This window comes from Hemiscyllium ocellatum, chromosome 18 (genome assembly GCF_020745735.1).
Source record: "Hemiscyllium ocellatum isolate sHemOce1 chromosome 18, sHemOce1.pat.X.cur, whole genome shotgun sequence".
Taxonomy (NCBI): Eukaryota; Metazoa; Chordata; class Chondrichthyes; order Orectolobiformes; family Hemiscylliidae; genus Hemiscyllium; species Hemiscyllium ocellatum.
The window spans coordinates 9,330,659-9,348,299 of record NC_083418.1 but is presented as its reverse complement, the minus strand read 5'-3'; the positions used below and the strand labels follow the sequence as shown (position 1 = coordinate 9,348,299).

The 17,641-nt window shown below is 44.6% G+C and overlaps 1 protein-coding gene across 3 annotated transcripts in view; it reads left to right on the top strand.

Moving 5' to 3' along the window:
• Positions 1 to 17,641, top strand: part of LOC132824333 (lysosomal acid phosphatase-like) — a 108,624-nt gene that overhangs the window by 63,508 nt on the left and 27,475 nt on the right. For all 3 annotated transcript variants that reach the window (XM_060838682.1, XM_060838681.1, XM_060838683.1), the window contains 2 exons: positions 12,870 to 12,976; positions 14,496 to 14,680. In XM_060838682.1, coding sequence (XP_060694665.1) covers positions 12,870 to 12,976; positions 14,496 to 14,680 — 292 coding nt within the window. The remainder of the gene's footprint in view (positions 1 to 12,869; positions 12,977 to 14,495; positions 14,681 to 17,641) is intronic.

Here is a 17,641-nt window from a genome sequence, read left to right as displayed (position 1 = left end):
CATCTTTGGACTGTGGGAGGAAACCGGAGCACCCGGAGGAAACCCACGCAGACACGGGGAGAACGTGCAAACTCCACACAGTCTATCGCCTGAGTCGGGAATTGAACCCGGGTCTCAGGCGCTGTGAGGCAGCAGTGCTAACCACTGTGCCACCGTTTGGTAAGACTATAGTGATTTTAACTTAAATTTTTTTGTGTGTGAGCAGATGCAAGAGAGAAGTGTGCAGTAAACAGCAGGACTCTTTGGAGATTTGATATTCCGTGATCTTGGGGTGCACATCCATAGCACCCTGACTGTGCCAGCACAAGTGGATAAGATGATAAAGAAGGCATATGACTGGCTTCTGGGGCATTGAGTAGAAAATTGCCAAATCATATTTCAGATATATAAGAGGCCACTATTCTGGAAGCTATCAGAAAAATGAAAATCTTATTAAACAATTAAATTGCCCATTTTTTTCTAATTGCCTAATTCAGCATAAAAGAATAGGCATTCCAGGTTTTCTTATAAAAACAAAAAAAACTTTATGAAGCAATTTTAACCAATAGCAAGAAAGGAACTCAAATTGCTAAATTGATACTTTATAACCTAAGCACTACCCCTTTCATGAAATCCCCTTGCAACAGACACTTGCCCAAATGTCTTTTAAGTATTATGACTCTACTACTTCTGCTGGCAGCTCATTCCATAGGCGTACCATCTCTGTAAAAAATGTTGCCCCTCAGGTTCCCTTTTATTCTTTCTCTTCTAACCTTAAACTGATGCCCTCTAGTCCTCGATTCCCCATCCCTTGGAAAATGACTGAGTGCATTCACCCTATTTATGCCTCTCATGATCTTATACACTTCTATAAGATCCCCCCTCAGTCTCCTACACTCGAAAGAAAGAAGTCCTAGCTTGTCTGACCTTTCCCTCTGACTCAGTCCCTTGAGTCCTGGCAACATCCTTGTACATTTCTTCTGCACTCTTTCCAGTTTAACAACATCCATCCTATTGCAAGGTGACCAAAACTCCAGTACTCCAAGTTGGCCTCACTAACATCCTGTACAACTGCAACATAACTTCCTAACACATACACTCAGTGTCCTGACTGAGAAGACCAGTGTGTCAAAAGCCTTCTTCACTGCCCTGTCTACCTCTGACTCTACTCTCCGAGAACCTTGCACCTGAACTCCAAGGACTGTCTGTTCCACAACCCTCCATAAGGCTCTACCATTCACTTTGATTTGACTTTCTGAAATGCAAGACCTCACACTTATCTGTGTTAAACTCCAATTGCCATTTCTTGGCCCACTTCCCCAGCTGACCAAGGTCTTGCTGCAATTTCTGATGACCTTCCTCTTTGTCCATGATACCCCATGTTTTAGTGTCACTTGCAAACTTACTAATCATGCCTTGTACATTCTCATCCAAATCATTGATATAGATAACAAGCAGCAGTGGGCCCAGCACTGATCCCTGAGGCACTCCACTAGTTACAGGCCTCCAGTCCAAGAAATATCCTTCCGCTATAACCCTCTGCTTCCTACCATCAAGCTTAATTGTGTATTCGATTTGCCAGCTCCCCCTGGATTCCATGTATCTAACCTTCCAGAGCAGCTTATCATGTGGAACCTTATCCAAAGCCTCCCTTAAATCCATATTGACTACGTCTGCTGCCCTGACTTTGTCAGCCTTCCTGGTTACTCACCAAAGAACTCTAATGCATCACTCTCTGTGTGAAAATGTTGCTCCTTCAATCCCTTTTAAATCTTGCCCCTCTCAACTTAAACCTATGCCCTATAGTATTGGGCTTCCCTAGGAAAAGCTTTTCCTAGCTTTTCACCCTATCCATGACCCTCATGATTTTATAAACTTCTACAAAGTCACCCCTCAGCCCCCAACACCCCAGGCAAAGTAGCCCCAGCCTATCCAGCCTCTCCCTATAGCCCAAATGTTCCAACCCTGGCAACATCCTTATAAATCTTTTCTGAACCCTTTCAAGTTTCACATCTTTCCTATTGTAGTGACACCAGAATTGAACGCAGTTTTCCAAAAATAGCCTAACCAATGTCCTGTGCAGCGGCAACATGACAACCCGACTCTGATACTCAATGCACTGACCAATAAATACAAGGGTATCTTCTTCACTATCCTGTCTACTTGTGACTCCACTTTCAAGGAATGATGAACCTACATCCCAAGGTCTCTTTGTTCAGCAATACTCCTCAGGACCTTACCATTAAGTATATAAATCCTGCTCTGATTTGCCTTAGGAAAATGTCACACCTCACATTCATCTGAATTAAACTCCATCCTCTCCTCTTTGACCATTTAATCAAGGTCCTGTTGTACTCTGAGGTAACCTTCTTGGCTGTTCACTACACTATCAATTTTGGTGTCACCTGCAAACTTGCAAATCGTATCTCCTATATTCATTTTCAAATCATTGATGTAAATGGACATCAAAATCATTGATGTAAATGCCAAAAGGTAATGGACACAGCACCGATCCTTGTGGAACACTGCTGGTCACAGGTCTCCCGTCGGAAAAGCAACCCTCCACCCAACCCTCTGTCTCCTATCTTTGAGCCAGTTACATATCCAAATGGCTAGTTCTCCCTGTATTTCATGTGATCTAACCTTGCTGACCAGTCTACCATGCAGAATCTTGTCAAACATCTTACTGAAGTCTACATAGCTCACATTCACTGCTCTGTCTTCATCAATCCTCTTTGTCACTTCCTCAAAAAACTCAACACGCACAAAACCATGTTGATTAGATTAGATTAAATTCCCTACATACTATCCATAATTAGTCCTTTCCTTTCCAAATACAAGTAAATCCCATACATTAGGATCCTATCCAACAACTTGCCCACCACTGATGTCGGGCTCACTGGTCTATAGCTCCCTCCTTTTGGGGTATCAAGAGAGTGCCATGCTTAGTGGTCAGTGCTGAGGAATGCCACCTTGTCAGATGGTGTGTTATGAGTGCCACGTTTGCCTTCTCAAGTAGATATAAATTGCTCCTTAGTGATGAAGTACTCAATGCCATCCAAGATGAACTAAAATGCTCTTCAAATGCACAGCTTTTCATTTGACATACTATGCTATGAAATGCTGATTTGTTTTAATGGAACATAGAACATGGCTGCCACTGGCTGGGTCACATTTATTGCCTGACCCTAACTGCCGTTACGAAGGTGATGGTGAGCTACCTTCTCAAACCATTGCAGTCCATGTGCTGTAGGTTGATCCACAATGCTAATTGGGAGGCATTTCACAGATTTTGACTCAGCGATAGTGGAAGAAGTGATAGATTTCCAAGCCTTTGGATGCTGCCTGACCTGCTGTGCTTTTCCAGCGCCACACTTTTCAACTCCAAGTCAGGATGGTGAGTGGTTTGGAGGGGAACTTGCAGGTGGTGGTGTCCCAGGTGTCTGCTGCTTTGGCCTCCTAGAAATGGTTGCGGGTTTGGAAAGTGTTGTCTAAGGATCTTTAGTGAATTCCTGCAGTGCATCTCGTATCTTGCTGTTACTGAGCATTGGTGGTGGGGAGAGTGGATGTTTGTCAATTAAGCGGGCTGCTTTTTCCTGGATGGTGTCAAGCTTATTCAGTGTTTCTGGAGCTGTACCCATCTAGGAATGTGGAGAACATTCCATAATATTCCTGACTTGTGCTTTGTAGGTGGAAGTCAAGAGGAGAGTTACTCATTGCATTACTTCTCGCCTCTGACCTGGTCTTGTGTTTATATGATGAGTCCAGCTCAGCTTTTGGTCAATGGTGTCCCCCAGGATGTTGATAGTGGTGGATTCAGTGATGGTAATACTCTTTAATGTCAAGGGGCAATGGTTAGTTCGTCTCTTATCGGAGATGACCTTTGCCTGGCATTTGTGTGGTGTGAATATTACTTGCCACTTGTCAGCCCAAGCTTGGATATTGTCGAGGTCTTGCTGCATTTAGATATAGATTGCTTTAGTATCTGAGGAATTGCAAATTGTGCTGAACATTGTGCAATCATCTCAGAACATCCCCACTTCTGATATTATCTTGGGTGGAAGGTCATTTGATGAAGCAACTGAAGATGATTGGGCCTAGGACACTGCCTTAAGGAACTTGTGCAGAGATGTCCTGGAATTGAGATGACTGACTTTCAACAAAGATGACCGTCTTCCTCTATGTTAAGTATGACTCCAACCAGCATTGAGTTTTGGTCCCAGTTCTGAAATGGCTCCTTGAATGGTTGAATGCAGTCTTGATGTCAAGGGCTGTACTCTCACATCACCTCACCTCTGAAGTTCAGCTCATTTATCTCATGACAACTGAAGTTGAAGACCACAGTCCCCAGTGGAAGCCAAACTGGGCATCATTGAGCAGGTTATTGTAAAGCAGGTGCTGCTTGTTGCACTGTTGATGACAACTTCAATCGCTTTACTGATGATCAACAGCGGTAATTGGCTGGGTTGGACTCATCTTGTTTTTTGCGTACAGGGCAGACCTGGGCAATTTTTCACATTACAGCTGCACTATCATCTAGCTGACAATGGGAGAGTTTGGCTAGGACAGAGGCAAGGTTTGGAGTCTGCAGGTCTATTTCTCAAATGTCAGTACCCATAGCCTTTGCACTATCCATTGTCTCCAACTGTTTCTTGATATCAAATGTAGTTAATTGAATTTGCTGAAGACTGGTACCTGTGACCCTGGGCAATACTGGAGGAGGTCGAGATGGATCATCCATTAGGCACTTCTGACTGAAGCTTATTCCGAATGCCTCATTCTTATCTTTTGCACTGGTTTGACATAGAATATAGGAGAATCTGCTCCACATTCGGTGTGCTCACGGCTGATTATCCAGTGGACTCCCAGCCCCACTGTCTTCCCATATCCTTTTGTCCTAAATACTATATTTGCAGTTGAGTGGGCTGGTTTTATTGACAATGAGAATATTTGTGGAGCCGCCTCCTCCACTCAAATGTCCAGCACCATTCATGACTAGCTGTGGCAGGACTGCAAAGCTTAGGTCTGATCTGTTGTTGTGGAATTGCTTAACTCTGTCACTTACTGCTCATGCTGTTTGATATTCAAGTAGTCCTGTTTGGTAGCTTCGCCTGGTTGACACCTCATTTTCAGGGAGGTCTATTGCTCCTGGAATACCCTCCTGCACTCTCCATTAAACCAGGGTTGATCCCTGGTTTGACAGTAATGGTTGAGTGGGAGATATGCCAGGCCATGAGGTTACAGATTTTTGTGTTGGAGAATGATTCTGTTGCTGTTGGTTGACAGCACCTCATGAATGCCAAGTCTTTAGTTGCAGGATCTGTTCAAAGGTGATAGTGCAACACATCATGATGGAGGGTATTCTAAAAGTGAAGCCATGACTTTGTCTCCACAATGACTCCACATTACAGTGGTCACTCTTACCAATACTACCATGGATTCATACATCTGTAGTAAGCAGATTTGTAAGGATGAGGTCAAGTATGTGTCTCCTTCTTGTTAGTTCCCTCACTACCTACCACTGACCCAGTCTAGCATTACATCCTGTAGAACCCAACCAGCTTGATCAGTCATGCTGCTGCTGAGCCAGTCTTGGTGGTGGACATTGAAACCCCGCACCCAGAGTATAGCTTGTGCCCTTACTATCATTAGTGCTTCCTTGAAGTGTCATTCAACATGGAGGAGTACTGATTCATCAGCTGAGGGAGAACAGTACAAGAGTTTGCCCATGTTTAATCTGACACCATGGAGATTCAAGGTGGCAGCAGTCTGAAAAGTCTGCTGTGTTGGGCTCTGTGCCAAACCCTGGCATGGTGGACTCCTATTCCCCCAGCCCCCATTAGCTACCCCTGAGGAAAATGTTTAGCACAAGGCAGGTGGAGCACCGAGAACACTTTAAATTAGGATTTGGAGACTCTGGAGTCAAAATGAAGACATCTGAAGGAAAGGGAGCTGGGGGAGTGCAGCAGACAGGGCAGTCCCCTACTGTATCGGGCACACCCACAGTCGCTGCTACAACTGCCGTGGCGGTGCCTTTAAGCTCAGTAGAGCAGCAGAATCTACTCACTGAGTTTGCAAAACTCCATGAAAAAAGTCAAAACAGCGCCGGAACTGATTACTGCCAGGCTGACAAAGCATGGGCAGGAGATCTGGAAGTTGGATCAGTGGTGGAAGCGGTTGAGCAAAGGACTATGGCCTCAAAGATCATGACAGAGAACTCCAAGGGGCAGGTCTGAACCTTGCTGGAACAGGTAGACTATCTCAAAATTCGAGTTTGGAGAAAAAACTTACATGCCATAGGTCTTCCGGAGCATGAGGAGGGGCAAGAATCTGGCTGAGTTTCCTGAGTGGTGGCTCTTGGACATGCTGGGGCTGGAGATCAAGTCGGGCCGGGCCGGTGAGTGTGGAGCAAGTCCACCAGACCGCGATGCGCAAGTCCGGGTCACATCAGCGCCCTGTTCAGTCCTAGTGCAACTCCAGCACTGTAAAGGAAAGCAGTTAACAATGGAAATGTGCAGAAGACTAGGAAGAGATCCACAGGCTCTGGTTTATAAAGGTTCGACGATAATGTTTTTGCAAGACTTTACTGGGGCCATAGATTGATCAATCCTTAATCTCGCAAGGAATTAGAGAATATGGGGAGAGTGTGGGTGAGTGGCTTTGAAATGCCCATCAGCCATGATTGAATGGCTCGATGGGCCGAATGACCTTCCTTCCTCTCCTATGACTTACGGTCTAATAATTAAGAAAAGGAAGACTTTTGATGTTAAAAAAAAGACTTAAATATTCAATATTCTCTGAGCTACCTAGCAGTACTACATTTTAATCACGGAGGGTCTGTTTACAACTTTGACTTGGTGGAAAACAAACAAAAGAATTTTTGAACTCGCTGATGTGGTAGACTGGGACAGAGGGGGAAAGAGGGAAAGATGTGTGTGGACAATGGCATAATATGTTTCCATCTTCTCATTCTTTGGTCTTTTCCCTTTCGTGGTCTTGGGCCTCATAGGCTTGGTAATGCTTGGGTGTAAAAGCTGGTTTGTTTTATCTTATATCTGTTTGGTAATTATCTGTTTTTTTTTCTATTCTGTTTTCTGGGTGAGGGGTGGTTACTTTTTCAGTGTAAAAATGTGTGGCGTTGAGATGTGGACGGGCAGGGGAGGGCATCTATTGTTAACTTGCAGCAATGTAAATAACATGTTTTTTTCCCCACTGCCTGGGTTTGGGGCACGGTCTTAATGGAAGGTGCCAGGATGGCTGTAAGGTTGGGAATGAATGCCCCCTATGGGCGAGGGGGGAGATCTCTAGAGATTTGTGGTTTTTGTGTTTATTTGTTCAAGTTAGGAGTGGTGGTTAGTTTCTTAGTTTTAGTAGTATTTGTAGGAATAGTTTTCAGATTTGATAAAAGTCTGTATTTTTTCCACTCGCTGCACATTCTTCCTCTCGGGGGACTGCAGGCTGTAGTGTGCGATCATGGCTAGCGATCTGTTCAGGTGATGCACCTGGAATATAAAGGGGAGCCATTGCCCCCATTAAAAGGAAAAAAAAAGTGCTCTCAAATCTTAAGGAGGAAAGAGTTGACATTGCAAGAGACACATTTAACCGATAGGGAACATCTGAAGTTACTGCGGGGGGGGATATAATAGGGTGTTCTTTGCCTCCTTTAACTCCAAAAGCAGAGGAGTGGCCACACTGGTATGAAGGAACCTCCCATTTCAGGTGATAGATCAAACCAAGGATGAGTATGGACTGTTCATCCATCTCAAGGCTGTGGTACACGGAGAAGAGAATGGCATCCTGAATGTTTCCTGTCCCCCGGCACATCCTCTTAAATTTTTAGTTGACACGGTCTCTAAATTAATGGCTCTTGAGGTGTGCCGTATGGTTACAGGAGGATACTTTGATCGTCTCATGGACCCTGGGATAGACAGGATGCCCAGGGGTCTGTCGGGTAAACCTCTGCAGTGTAGACAGTAATTGGACTTGTGTAAGGAGTTGGGGCTAGTGGCTGTGTGGAGGTGTCTCCAACCTAATGGGAGGGTTTTACCTTTCACTCCAACCTGCACAAGTGCCACAGAAGAATTGATATGTTCTTTGTTCCCTCGGTTTGTTTGGACTTGGTGTTGGCCTGCAGGATTGGGAACATAACTGTTTCGGAACACGCGGCAGTGTATTTGGATGTAAGACCAAGAGAAGTGGAACAGACATACTGCACTGGTGTATGGATCTGTTTCTGCTGGAGGATGTCAACCTTGTACAGTACCTGACAAGGAGGTTCAGGGCTTTCTGGGACCTCAATTGGGGTACAGCCAGTAATCCATCAGTGCCTTGGGAGACCACGCAGGCGTATTAAGGGGTCTGATTATTTCATACTGAACAACGAGAAAGAGGCAGAGAGGAGAGCAGCAGCGGGTGCTTGAGACCGGCTAAAAGCAGCCGAGTTGGCATATTATAACCGACTATTGTGGTTAAGTTACAACGGGTCACGGCTGTCCAGACTGCTCTGGACTTAGTGCTCACACGAGCGGCGAAGAGAGGGGTATTTCTTGTAAAGCAAAGACAGTTCGAATATTGAGATAAGCCAGGTAGATACCGGGATTAACTGGCTATGGAGAAAAGTGCTCCGCAGTGCATTGTCTCTATTAGGGAGAGAACTGGCAACATCACTCATGAGCTGAAAAAGATTAATGCCAGATTTTGGGAATTATGTGCAGAGTTATACAGGTCAGAGGGCTTTGGGGATGGAGTAGCGAGAATGGAATCCTTTTTTGAAAGCCTGGACCTCCCTGATATAAACACAGATTAGGCCTCCCTTTTAAATGCACCTCTGATGATACAAGAGGTGTAAGAGACTGTAAGGCGGCTCTAAGGTGGCAAGGTACCCGGTCCAGATGGGTTCCCGAGTGAATTTTGCAAGGAGTTTATACACACATTAGTTGAACCACTCCTGGAGATGTATATTCATTCGCATGGCCAAGCCTGCCTTCTGCCCTCTCTTAGAAAGGCCAATATCTCCCTTATTTTAAAGAAAGGGAAAGCCCTGAGGATTGCATGTCGTACAGGCCCATCTCATTGTTGAATTAGACTTCAAAATTTTATCAAAGGTGCTGGCTTTGAGGTTGGAAAAGGTGTTGCCCGTTATTACAAAAGAGGACCAGACTGGTTTTATCAAGGGCTGCAGCTCTTCCAATAATATCAGGCAGGTACTGATCATAGTGCATGTATGTCAGCAGAGATTGATTCTGGGCTTGGTGAAATCCCTGGAATCAGACCAGGCTTTTGATTGGGTGGAATGGTCATATCTCTTTGCTGTTCTAGATCACTTTGGTCTGGAGGGGGGTGCCTTCAACAGGTGGGTGGCAGCGTTTCTAGTGACCCCAAGGTGGTGGTTATCACAAATGGCATTAAATCGAGCAATTTTAGTGTGGGGAGAGGGAGTCGACAGGGATATCCTGTATCGCCACTGCTGTTTACCTATGGCTAATTGAGCCTATGGCTATCCGATAGGACCCTGAAATAGTGGCACTAAAGGTGGGAATTGGGGAACACAAAATTACTCTTTACGCAGATGATGTCCTTCTGTTTTTAGCTAATCCAGAAAAGTCCATACTCCAGTTAACACAAAACATTAAATTATTCAGTTTCTCGGGATACATAAGTTTTGCAAAGTTGGAAATCATGACCGTGGGGGGATTGGTGGAAATACTGAAGCTGGATGGTGGAATGGAGTTTCCTTTTAGGTGATCGCAGGTTTTCTCTATCTGGGAATTTTTATTACCCCTACCTTCCGTCAGCTGTACAGAGCTAACTTTGTACAATTGTTTGAGAGGATAAAGTAGGACTTGCAGCGGTGGAGGGACTACCAATATCATGGCTAGGCTGTATAGCCCTGATTAAAATGAATGTTCTTCCTCGGTTATAATATCATCTGAGGATGCTCCTATTGTTATTACCCACACAGATGATGCGGAGGTTTGCTGGTTGGATCACTTATCTGGTGCCGTGGGCTCCCCGATTAAATTTACCAAACTGCAACTTCCACAGGATATGTGGGGATGGACCTCTGAGATCTGACCAGATACCAAATAGGCACCCTGCTATCATATATGGATGACTGGGTGCGTAAGGACTCAAGGTCAACATGACTTGATGTTGAGGCCTTGCAGATGAGATGTCCCCTCATCAATCTACTGTTTATGGACAAGATGTGATCTGTGGCTGAGCACTGTGAGAGCCCGATTATCATAAATACGGTGAAAGCATGGAGAGTAATGCTGCAGGGTGAGGGCAATTTGCTTCAGACTTAACCGTTCACCCCATTAGTGGGGGCCCCAGGACTCAGACCGCGGTCAGTGGACTCCGGCTTTGGAGCATGGCAGGGTAACGGAATCTCCTGTTTGGAGATTTATTCAAGGGAGAGGTCTTGATGTCTTTCAACCAATTAAGTCAGAAATACAGGATCCCTAACCTTTTCCAATACTTCTAGGTTAGGGATTATATACAGAGGAAGACCATGCTCTTGGCTCAGCCCTACAAATTGGATGTAGAAAGAAGAGTGCTCCGATATGGGGTGCGCACTCTCAGTTAGTACCATATACCATCTGCGGAGAGGAAGTGCCTTGGGGGTATGGAGAGACTCTATGGGATCTGGAATCAGAGGTTGGGGAAGAAATCTCATCGGAAACATGGGAGGATATATGGGGAAATGTAAAGAAAATGTCAATGTGCAATAAAGCACAAGCTATGCAATTGAAGATCTTCCACAGGGCCCCATATGGCACCAGAGAGGTTAGCAAAGGATCTTCTCTGAAATGTCCCAACTGTAAAATTAGCACAGGCACCCTCACACATTGCTTTTGGTCCTGCTACAAGATTCATAGATACTAGGATACTACAGTGAATGAGCTGGAGAAGATCCTGGGACTTGAAATTGAGGAGGATCCGGTGTCCCATCTTTTGGGGCTACCGAATCTGCCCTCTCTGGGTGAGCATGGGAAGAGGTTATTCAACATTCTTACACACTGTGCGAGGGAGAACATTCTAATGAATTGGATATTGGAAAATCCTCCAGGTCTTGCAGGGGTGGCGCAGACTTGTGATGGAGCATGTCTCTCAAGATTATCTGACAAATATGGTGCACCATGGAACAGAGCAATTTTCTAAGGCATGGCGGCCCTTTCTAAATTACACAGACATGGACCTATCAGTGATACTGATGAGTGCCTTTATATAGCCACAAGGGCCGTATATAGTGGTCCAGGGACCCCCGGGGGGGGGAGGACTAGTAAGTACGAGTATAATAACTGTTGCTCCTATGGATGGGAACTTCAGTGGAGGTGCAGCAAGTGGAGTACTGTAACGTAGTGTAAAGTAATGTCATTTAGTTTCATTGGATTGCAATTTAATTTAAAACTATTTCATTTAATTTGAGTTTATTTTAATTTGGGTTAAGTAAATATGAGATGGTTGTATCTTGAAGAGCAGTAGGCAGTTTATTGTTAACGTTACTCTAATGTGATATTATTTCAACTTTTCTGTATTTCTGTACTTTTATAACTTTTTTTGGTGAAAGAGTAGAAGTTTTTCTATAAACATGTATATTAAAAAGAAACTGGCACTATGAGACTTCATGGAGCCTGGAAGTCAACACCCTCCCATCTTATATGCTTATAGAAGTGTATAAGATCATGAGAGGCATGGATAGGGTGAATGCACTCAGACTTTTTCCCAAGGTTGGGGAATCGAGGACGAGATGGCATCGGTTTAACGTTACAGGGGAAAGAATAAAAGCGAACCTGAGGGGCAACTTTTTTTTACACACCGAGGATGGTACACACATGGAATGAGCTGCTAGTGCAAGTGGTTGAGGTGGGTACATTAAAACATTTCAAAGGTATTTGGACACATACATGAATAGGAAAGGTTTAGAACGATATGGGACAAGATCTTTCCTGCTCCTCGGATGCTGTGTGACCTGCTGTGCTTTTCCAGCACTACTCTAATCTTGACTCTGATCTCCAGCATCTGCAGTACCCACTTCTGCTTAGAATGATATGGACCAAGTGCAGGGGAATGGGGTTAGAGTGGATGGAATTTTGGGCCAAAGGGCCTGTCTCCATGCTGTAGGACTCTATGTTTCTATGACAGCTGTTTACCACTGTGCCATCATCTCTGCTGGGTCTGTCCTGCCAATGGGACAGTAAATATCCAGGTATGGTGATGGTGATGTCTGGGACATTGTCTGTAAGATAGGATCCCATGAGTGTGAGTGTGTCAAGCTATTGCTTGTCTGGTCTGTGAGACAACTCTCCCAATTTTGGTACTAGCCCCCAGCTGTTAGTAAGGAAGACTTAGCATGGTTGACAAGGCTGTTTCTGCCATCGTTGTTTCCAGTGCCTAGGTTGATGCCAGGTTGTCCATCAATTTCATTTCTTTCTTGAGACTTCGTAGTGATTGATACAACCGAGTGCTTGCTAGGTCATTTCAGAAGGCAGTTCAGAGCCAACCACGATCCTGGGGCTCTGGAGTCAAATATAGGTCAGACTAAGTAAGGATGCGGATTTTCTTCCCTGAAGAACATTAATGAACCAGATGAGTTTTTCATGGTTTTTCATAATTCCATCTGCCATGGCGAGATCCTAATTACAAAGGTATCTGGAGTAATCGTCTAGCAATGACACCACCGGATCATCACCTCTCTCAGGTTGGTTATACATGCCAAGGCCAGCAGAGATTGAGACAGGGCCCGTGTCCCTGCAGTTTGATGATTTTGAGTTTAGCAGGCTGGATGTCCAGCAGTTGGTTGCTTCTTAATTTAATGCATGCGGTTGAAAAAGGAGGGATTCGGAGAACAATTTCTAACCTATTTAAACAATGTATTATTTCCACAGCATGACACAACACTTGTAGCACTTCAGATGGCATTGAATGTGTACTCTGGCACCATTCCTTCCTATGCTTCCTGTCACATGTTTGAGCTGTACCAAGAGGATGATGGGTGAGTTCTGTGGGGACTCTGAAACAGTCACTGCTGGCTGTCCCTCCATTGATTTATAACAAGGGTCCACTGGCTTTAACTCTTTATAAATGTCTGTGACATAGTTTGTTTATCTGAATTACGCCATTTACAATGACCATTTACTCCAGGTCCACCAACAAACAATTACAAATGTAACTCATGACCTCTAATCAGCGAGTGGCAAAGTTCTGTTTGTAGAGTTCCTGTGGCCTATTTCATGTGGTTCTGACTGGTCTCTGCAATATAAGGAGGTTCTTCCACAAATGGTAGTTTCTCAAACCTTGGGCAATGTTTTCCCAGGACTCCCAGAACTGTATGTCTGTTCCTCAACCATTTCCCAGTTACATGGTCTTCGTCAGAGATTTAATGCTGCCCTATTCGTCGTCTTGGGCAGCCCTCACTGCCACTCACCAGTCACATTTCTGCTACTGCTCACGCACTGTCCCTCCATGCGGCTATGCAGTCTTCCCCTTCAGCACAAATTCCAGACTCCTCCTCCAGTTGGACAAAGACGTTGGACTTATCCTGAAAGGGGAGCAGGCCACAAGATTGACCATGCCCACTGCATAACATCCTTCCAAGTTGCTGATCTCTACTGGCAGGGACCACAGTCCCCCCCGCCAAGGGGATTCCCAACAATGACCAGGCCCCACATTCAGCTCCACTTAGAATTCAACATGGAAGTCCTACTCATCTCCAACACTGCACAATATCTCGACAATGATGGCTGAGTTCCGATGCTGGCAGCCCTTTCAGAGAAGTGCACCTCTCAGGATTCCTAAACCTTCCTCTTGAATGACTACTCAAATGGGCAACATAAGTTTGTGGTCTTTTACAAACCTCAAAGCTAATCTCCATCTCGATGTGTTGCTCACGGTCTCAACAGCTCTGCACCTTCACTTGTCATTTCTGAGGCATCAGTTTCAGATACAAGCCCCTGTCAGTGAAGGCTCACAGTCGGTCATCACCTCCTCCCAGTCCTGACTCTCTGACAGTGCAGCCCTCCCTCTGAATGACATTGTAAAATACAATTTGACAGTTAACCGCTTAAGCCAATTTGATGTCCAACATCCACGTCTTCGTCAAAGAAAGGGAAAATAGAGAGGTTTAGGGACTTAAATCCAGAACTTGAAAACAACATGGAGTGAGTGGACATGGAGATACTGAAGGCAATTTGTGATGTGTCGATATTGCAGTACATATGCAGTATATGTATATAACAGCGGAGAAGAGTCCAGAGGTACAAGTAGAAGAACCATGAATCCCCGTTTTTTTGACTATCCAATGAGTGTGTTTCTGCAGCATATCCTCCAGTAGCTGGTGAGGTGTTGGGGCTTGTCAGGAGACAGCTTAACTCCTGTCACTTGTTAAATCTATGCACTATTGTCCTTTCAGTTCCATCAGAGTCACATTGACCAGACGTATTTGTCCCTTCAACCCCCTCCACCACCCCCACCCTCCCCCCATTCTTCCCACCTTCTATATGTGCTTTCTGCAGGTCCTTCACATTGGACATGTACTTCAGGAATGATACTAGTACTGAGCCTCACCTGCTTGTTCTGCCATCCTGCTCTGAGCACTGTCCCTTAGAAACATTTATCCAAAACACCAAAGATCTGATCTCTGACGACCGAGACGAAGAGTGCAAGTTCACCAGTCCAGCTCCCTCAAGTATTCAGACAGGTAATTACTATCGCAGCTTTTCTATGAGATGTGGACATTGTTATCTGGATACAGTTCATGACTACTATTGTGTATCAGAGGTGGGGGAGATGCCTATTTTCACGGTTTGGTGACGAAAATGGATTTGGAATGTTATAGTACCATTTTGCTGCCAGATGCTACATTAGTGAGGATGTTAATGCACACTCCATGAATGTCCGTTGTCAATGATCATCCAATGCCGATCGTGGTGTTGAGTGTAATACTGATAGAGGTCGTTCTGCTATAACGCACGTTTCGTTATGCTAATTCACTATAACATGATTGACGAATTGGGGACAGTGTTTCTATAGTGCAAAGTTTGAAAGCGTGCATTGGTTATAATGCGACTCTGGCCCCATTAGTTTAAATGGTGCTCCTATTATACGATTTTCTTATGACGTGATTGCATGAGAAAGGAACTACCGTGTTATAGCAGAACTGACTGCATAACATTAATAGACTGGACAGGATTGAGGTTCACAAGGAGGAGGTGTTAGCAATTCTGGAAAGTGTGAAACTGGATCTGTCCCCTGAGCCGGATGGGATTTATCCTTGGATTCTCTGGGAAGCAAGAGAGAAGATTGCTGAGCCTTTGGCTTTGATCTTTATGTCGTCATTGTCTACAGGAATAGTGCCAGAAGACTGGAAGATAGCAAATGTCGCCTTGTTCAAGAAGGAGAGTAGAGATTAACCTCGTATTTATAGACCAGTGAGTCTTTCTTCAGTTGTGGGTAAAGTATTGGAAAAGGTTATAAGAGATAGGATTTATAATCATCTAGAAAGGAATAAGTTGATTAGGGATAATCAACACGGTTTTGTGAAGGGTAGGTCATGCCTCACAAACCTTATTGAGTTCTTTGAGAAGGTGACCAAACAGCTGGATGAGGGTAAAGCGGTTGATGTGGTATATTTGGATTTCAGTAAGGCGCTTGATAAGGTTCCCCACGGTAGGCTATTGCATAAAATGTGGAGGCATGGGATTGAGGGTGGTTTAGCATTTTGGATCAAAAATTGGCTAGCTGAAAGAAGACAGAGGGTGGTGGTTGATGGGAAATATTCATCCTAGAGCTCAGTTACTAGTGGTGTACCACAGGGCTCTGTGTTGGGGCCACTGCTGTTTGTCATTTTCATGAATGACCGAATGAGGGAAAAGAAGGGTGGGTTAGTAAATTTGCGAATGACACCAAAGTCGGTGGAGTTGTGGATAGTGCTGAAGGATGTTGTAGGTTACAGATTCCTGAAGAAGGGCTCATGCCCGAAACATTGATTCTCCTACTCCTTGGATGCTGCCTGACCTGCTGTGCTTTTCCAGCAACACATTTTCAGCTCTGATCTCCAGCATCTGAGTTACAAGATTTTGGATTCATTGCAGGGTTTGATTCTGAAGCTCAAGGCTAACAGTCCAGTGCAGCGTCGATTGGTTTCGTAGTGTCTGAGCTACTGAGTCTATTCAGATCCATGTAAACGTTCTTACAGCAAGGTTGCGAAAATGATCAGCAGAGTTACCCAGGCGTTTACTATTTAACCAAAATGTTAATCAAATTAGACAGCCTCTGGTGGGACACTTCACCTTCATTCAACATCCTAAAACCAGAATATCTGGATATGACCGAATGACTGTATTTGCTATTCACAGACTGTGTTTCCACACCTAAGCATGGCTATTAGTTGTCCAGAGAGCGACAGAAATGTAAATCCACCTTCATTCTGTGCTGCTCACTGTCCAAGCTACAGCAAGTCAAGTGCAGCTTCGTGGAGCCAATGGCTGACCCCAGTCCACAAACCTCTCGTGTAAAGATTATGCATACAATAAAACCCATGCAGCCACATTAAGATGTGACAGAGCAAGGTGTTTGGTCTGCTCCCTCAGTTACTCCTGAGGATCTCTTCAATGTCAACAAGGTATCTTTAAGGATTTGTCATGGTCCACTGTGTACTACTTCACTCCACCATCATCCGAGTACATCCTTCAGGCCACAGCAGCTGAGGGTAAAGAAGGGGAGGCAGCTTGTCTCCAACCACTTTATCCTGAAAGAACACCACCATCAAGGTACAATACTAGATAAGAACAGCTCCAATTACCCATTCACCGAACCTTCTGCCTGTATGTCACTTAGTAGCAGAGTCCTCACAGCTATGATAAAAAAACATTCCACAACTAATTATTTTTATACAAATTAAAAGCTGGAATCCCAAATTGTACACAAATGTGGTGTATTACCGCAGTGTCTGATGTGCGTATGTTACACAGTAATTTGGATTCCGATTGGAAGTTGCAGTGGAGCCTGAGAGAACAGCCACCATGACTCAGGTGTCACGGAGCCACTTATTCCACAAACACTGCACAAAATCCGTCAGCCAAGTTGTTTCAGACCTCTCTGTGCTCTTTGACACTGACACTTTCTGATCTCCTTCCTGTCGGAGAAATTTACCCAGTAGGTTAGCCATCACCAAACACAGCTCGAAGTGAAATTGACAAACCGTTTATTGCAAGCGATATCGCTGGAGGAGAAAATAGACTAGCTGACACAGAACTGAGTCTGCACAGAGAGTTTGATTTCTCCTTCCAGAGCTGTTTTATAGTAATGCTGCACAATGACACTGATTAAGAAATGGGAAAATACAGTGTTTCTGAAAATGGAGTAATTTAGTTGCAAGGGTGTTAATTCAAAAACAGCTATCAGATGTATGTCCTGTCCCTTCACACAATACAACATCCTGACAGTATCAAGGTTCCATTCATCTTCACAGGTAGGTGTTAAAGTCTTTTCAGGAGTGGTGAGGTGTTTCCATTGTCCTGTGGTGCCTGTCTGTCTGTCCTACTCTTTGTGTGGTTTTGGTGTTGCTGGGTTGTGGAACTGCCCTGAGAGCTTTAACCCTCTGTCATGTCCATGGGAGCTTGAAAACGTATTCCATCGTCTGCGTGCCATCTGACCCAGT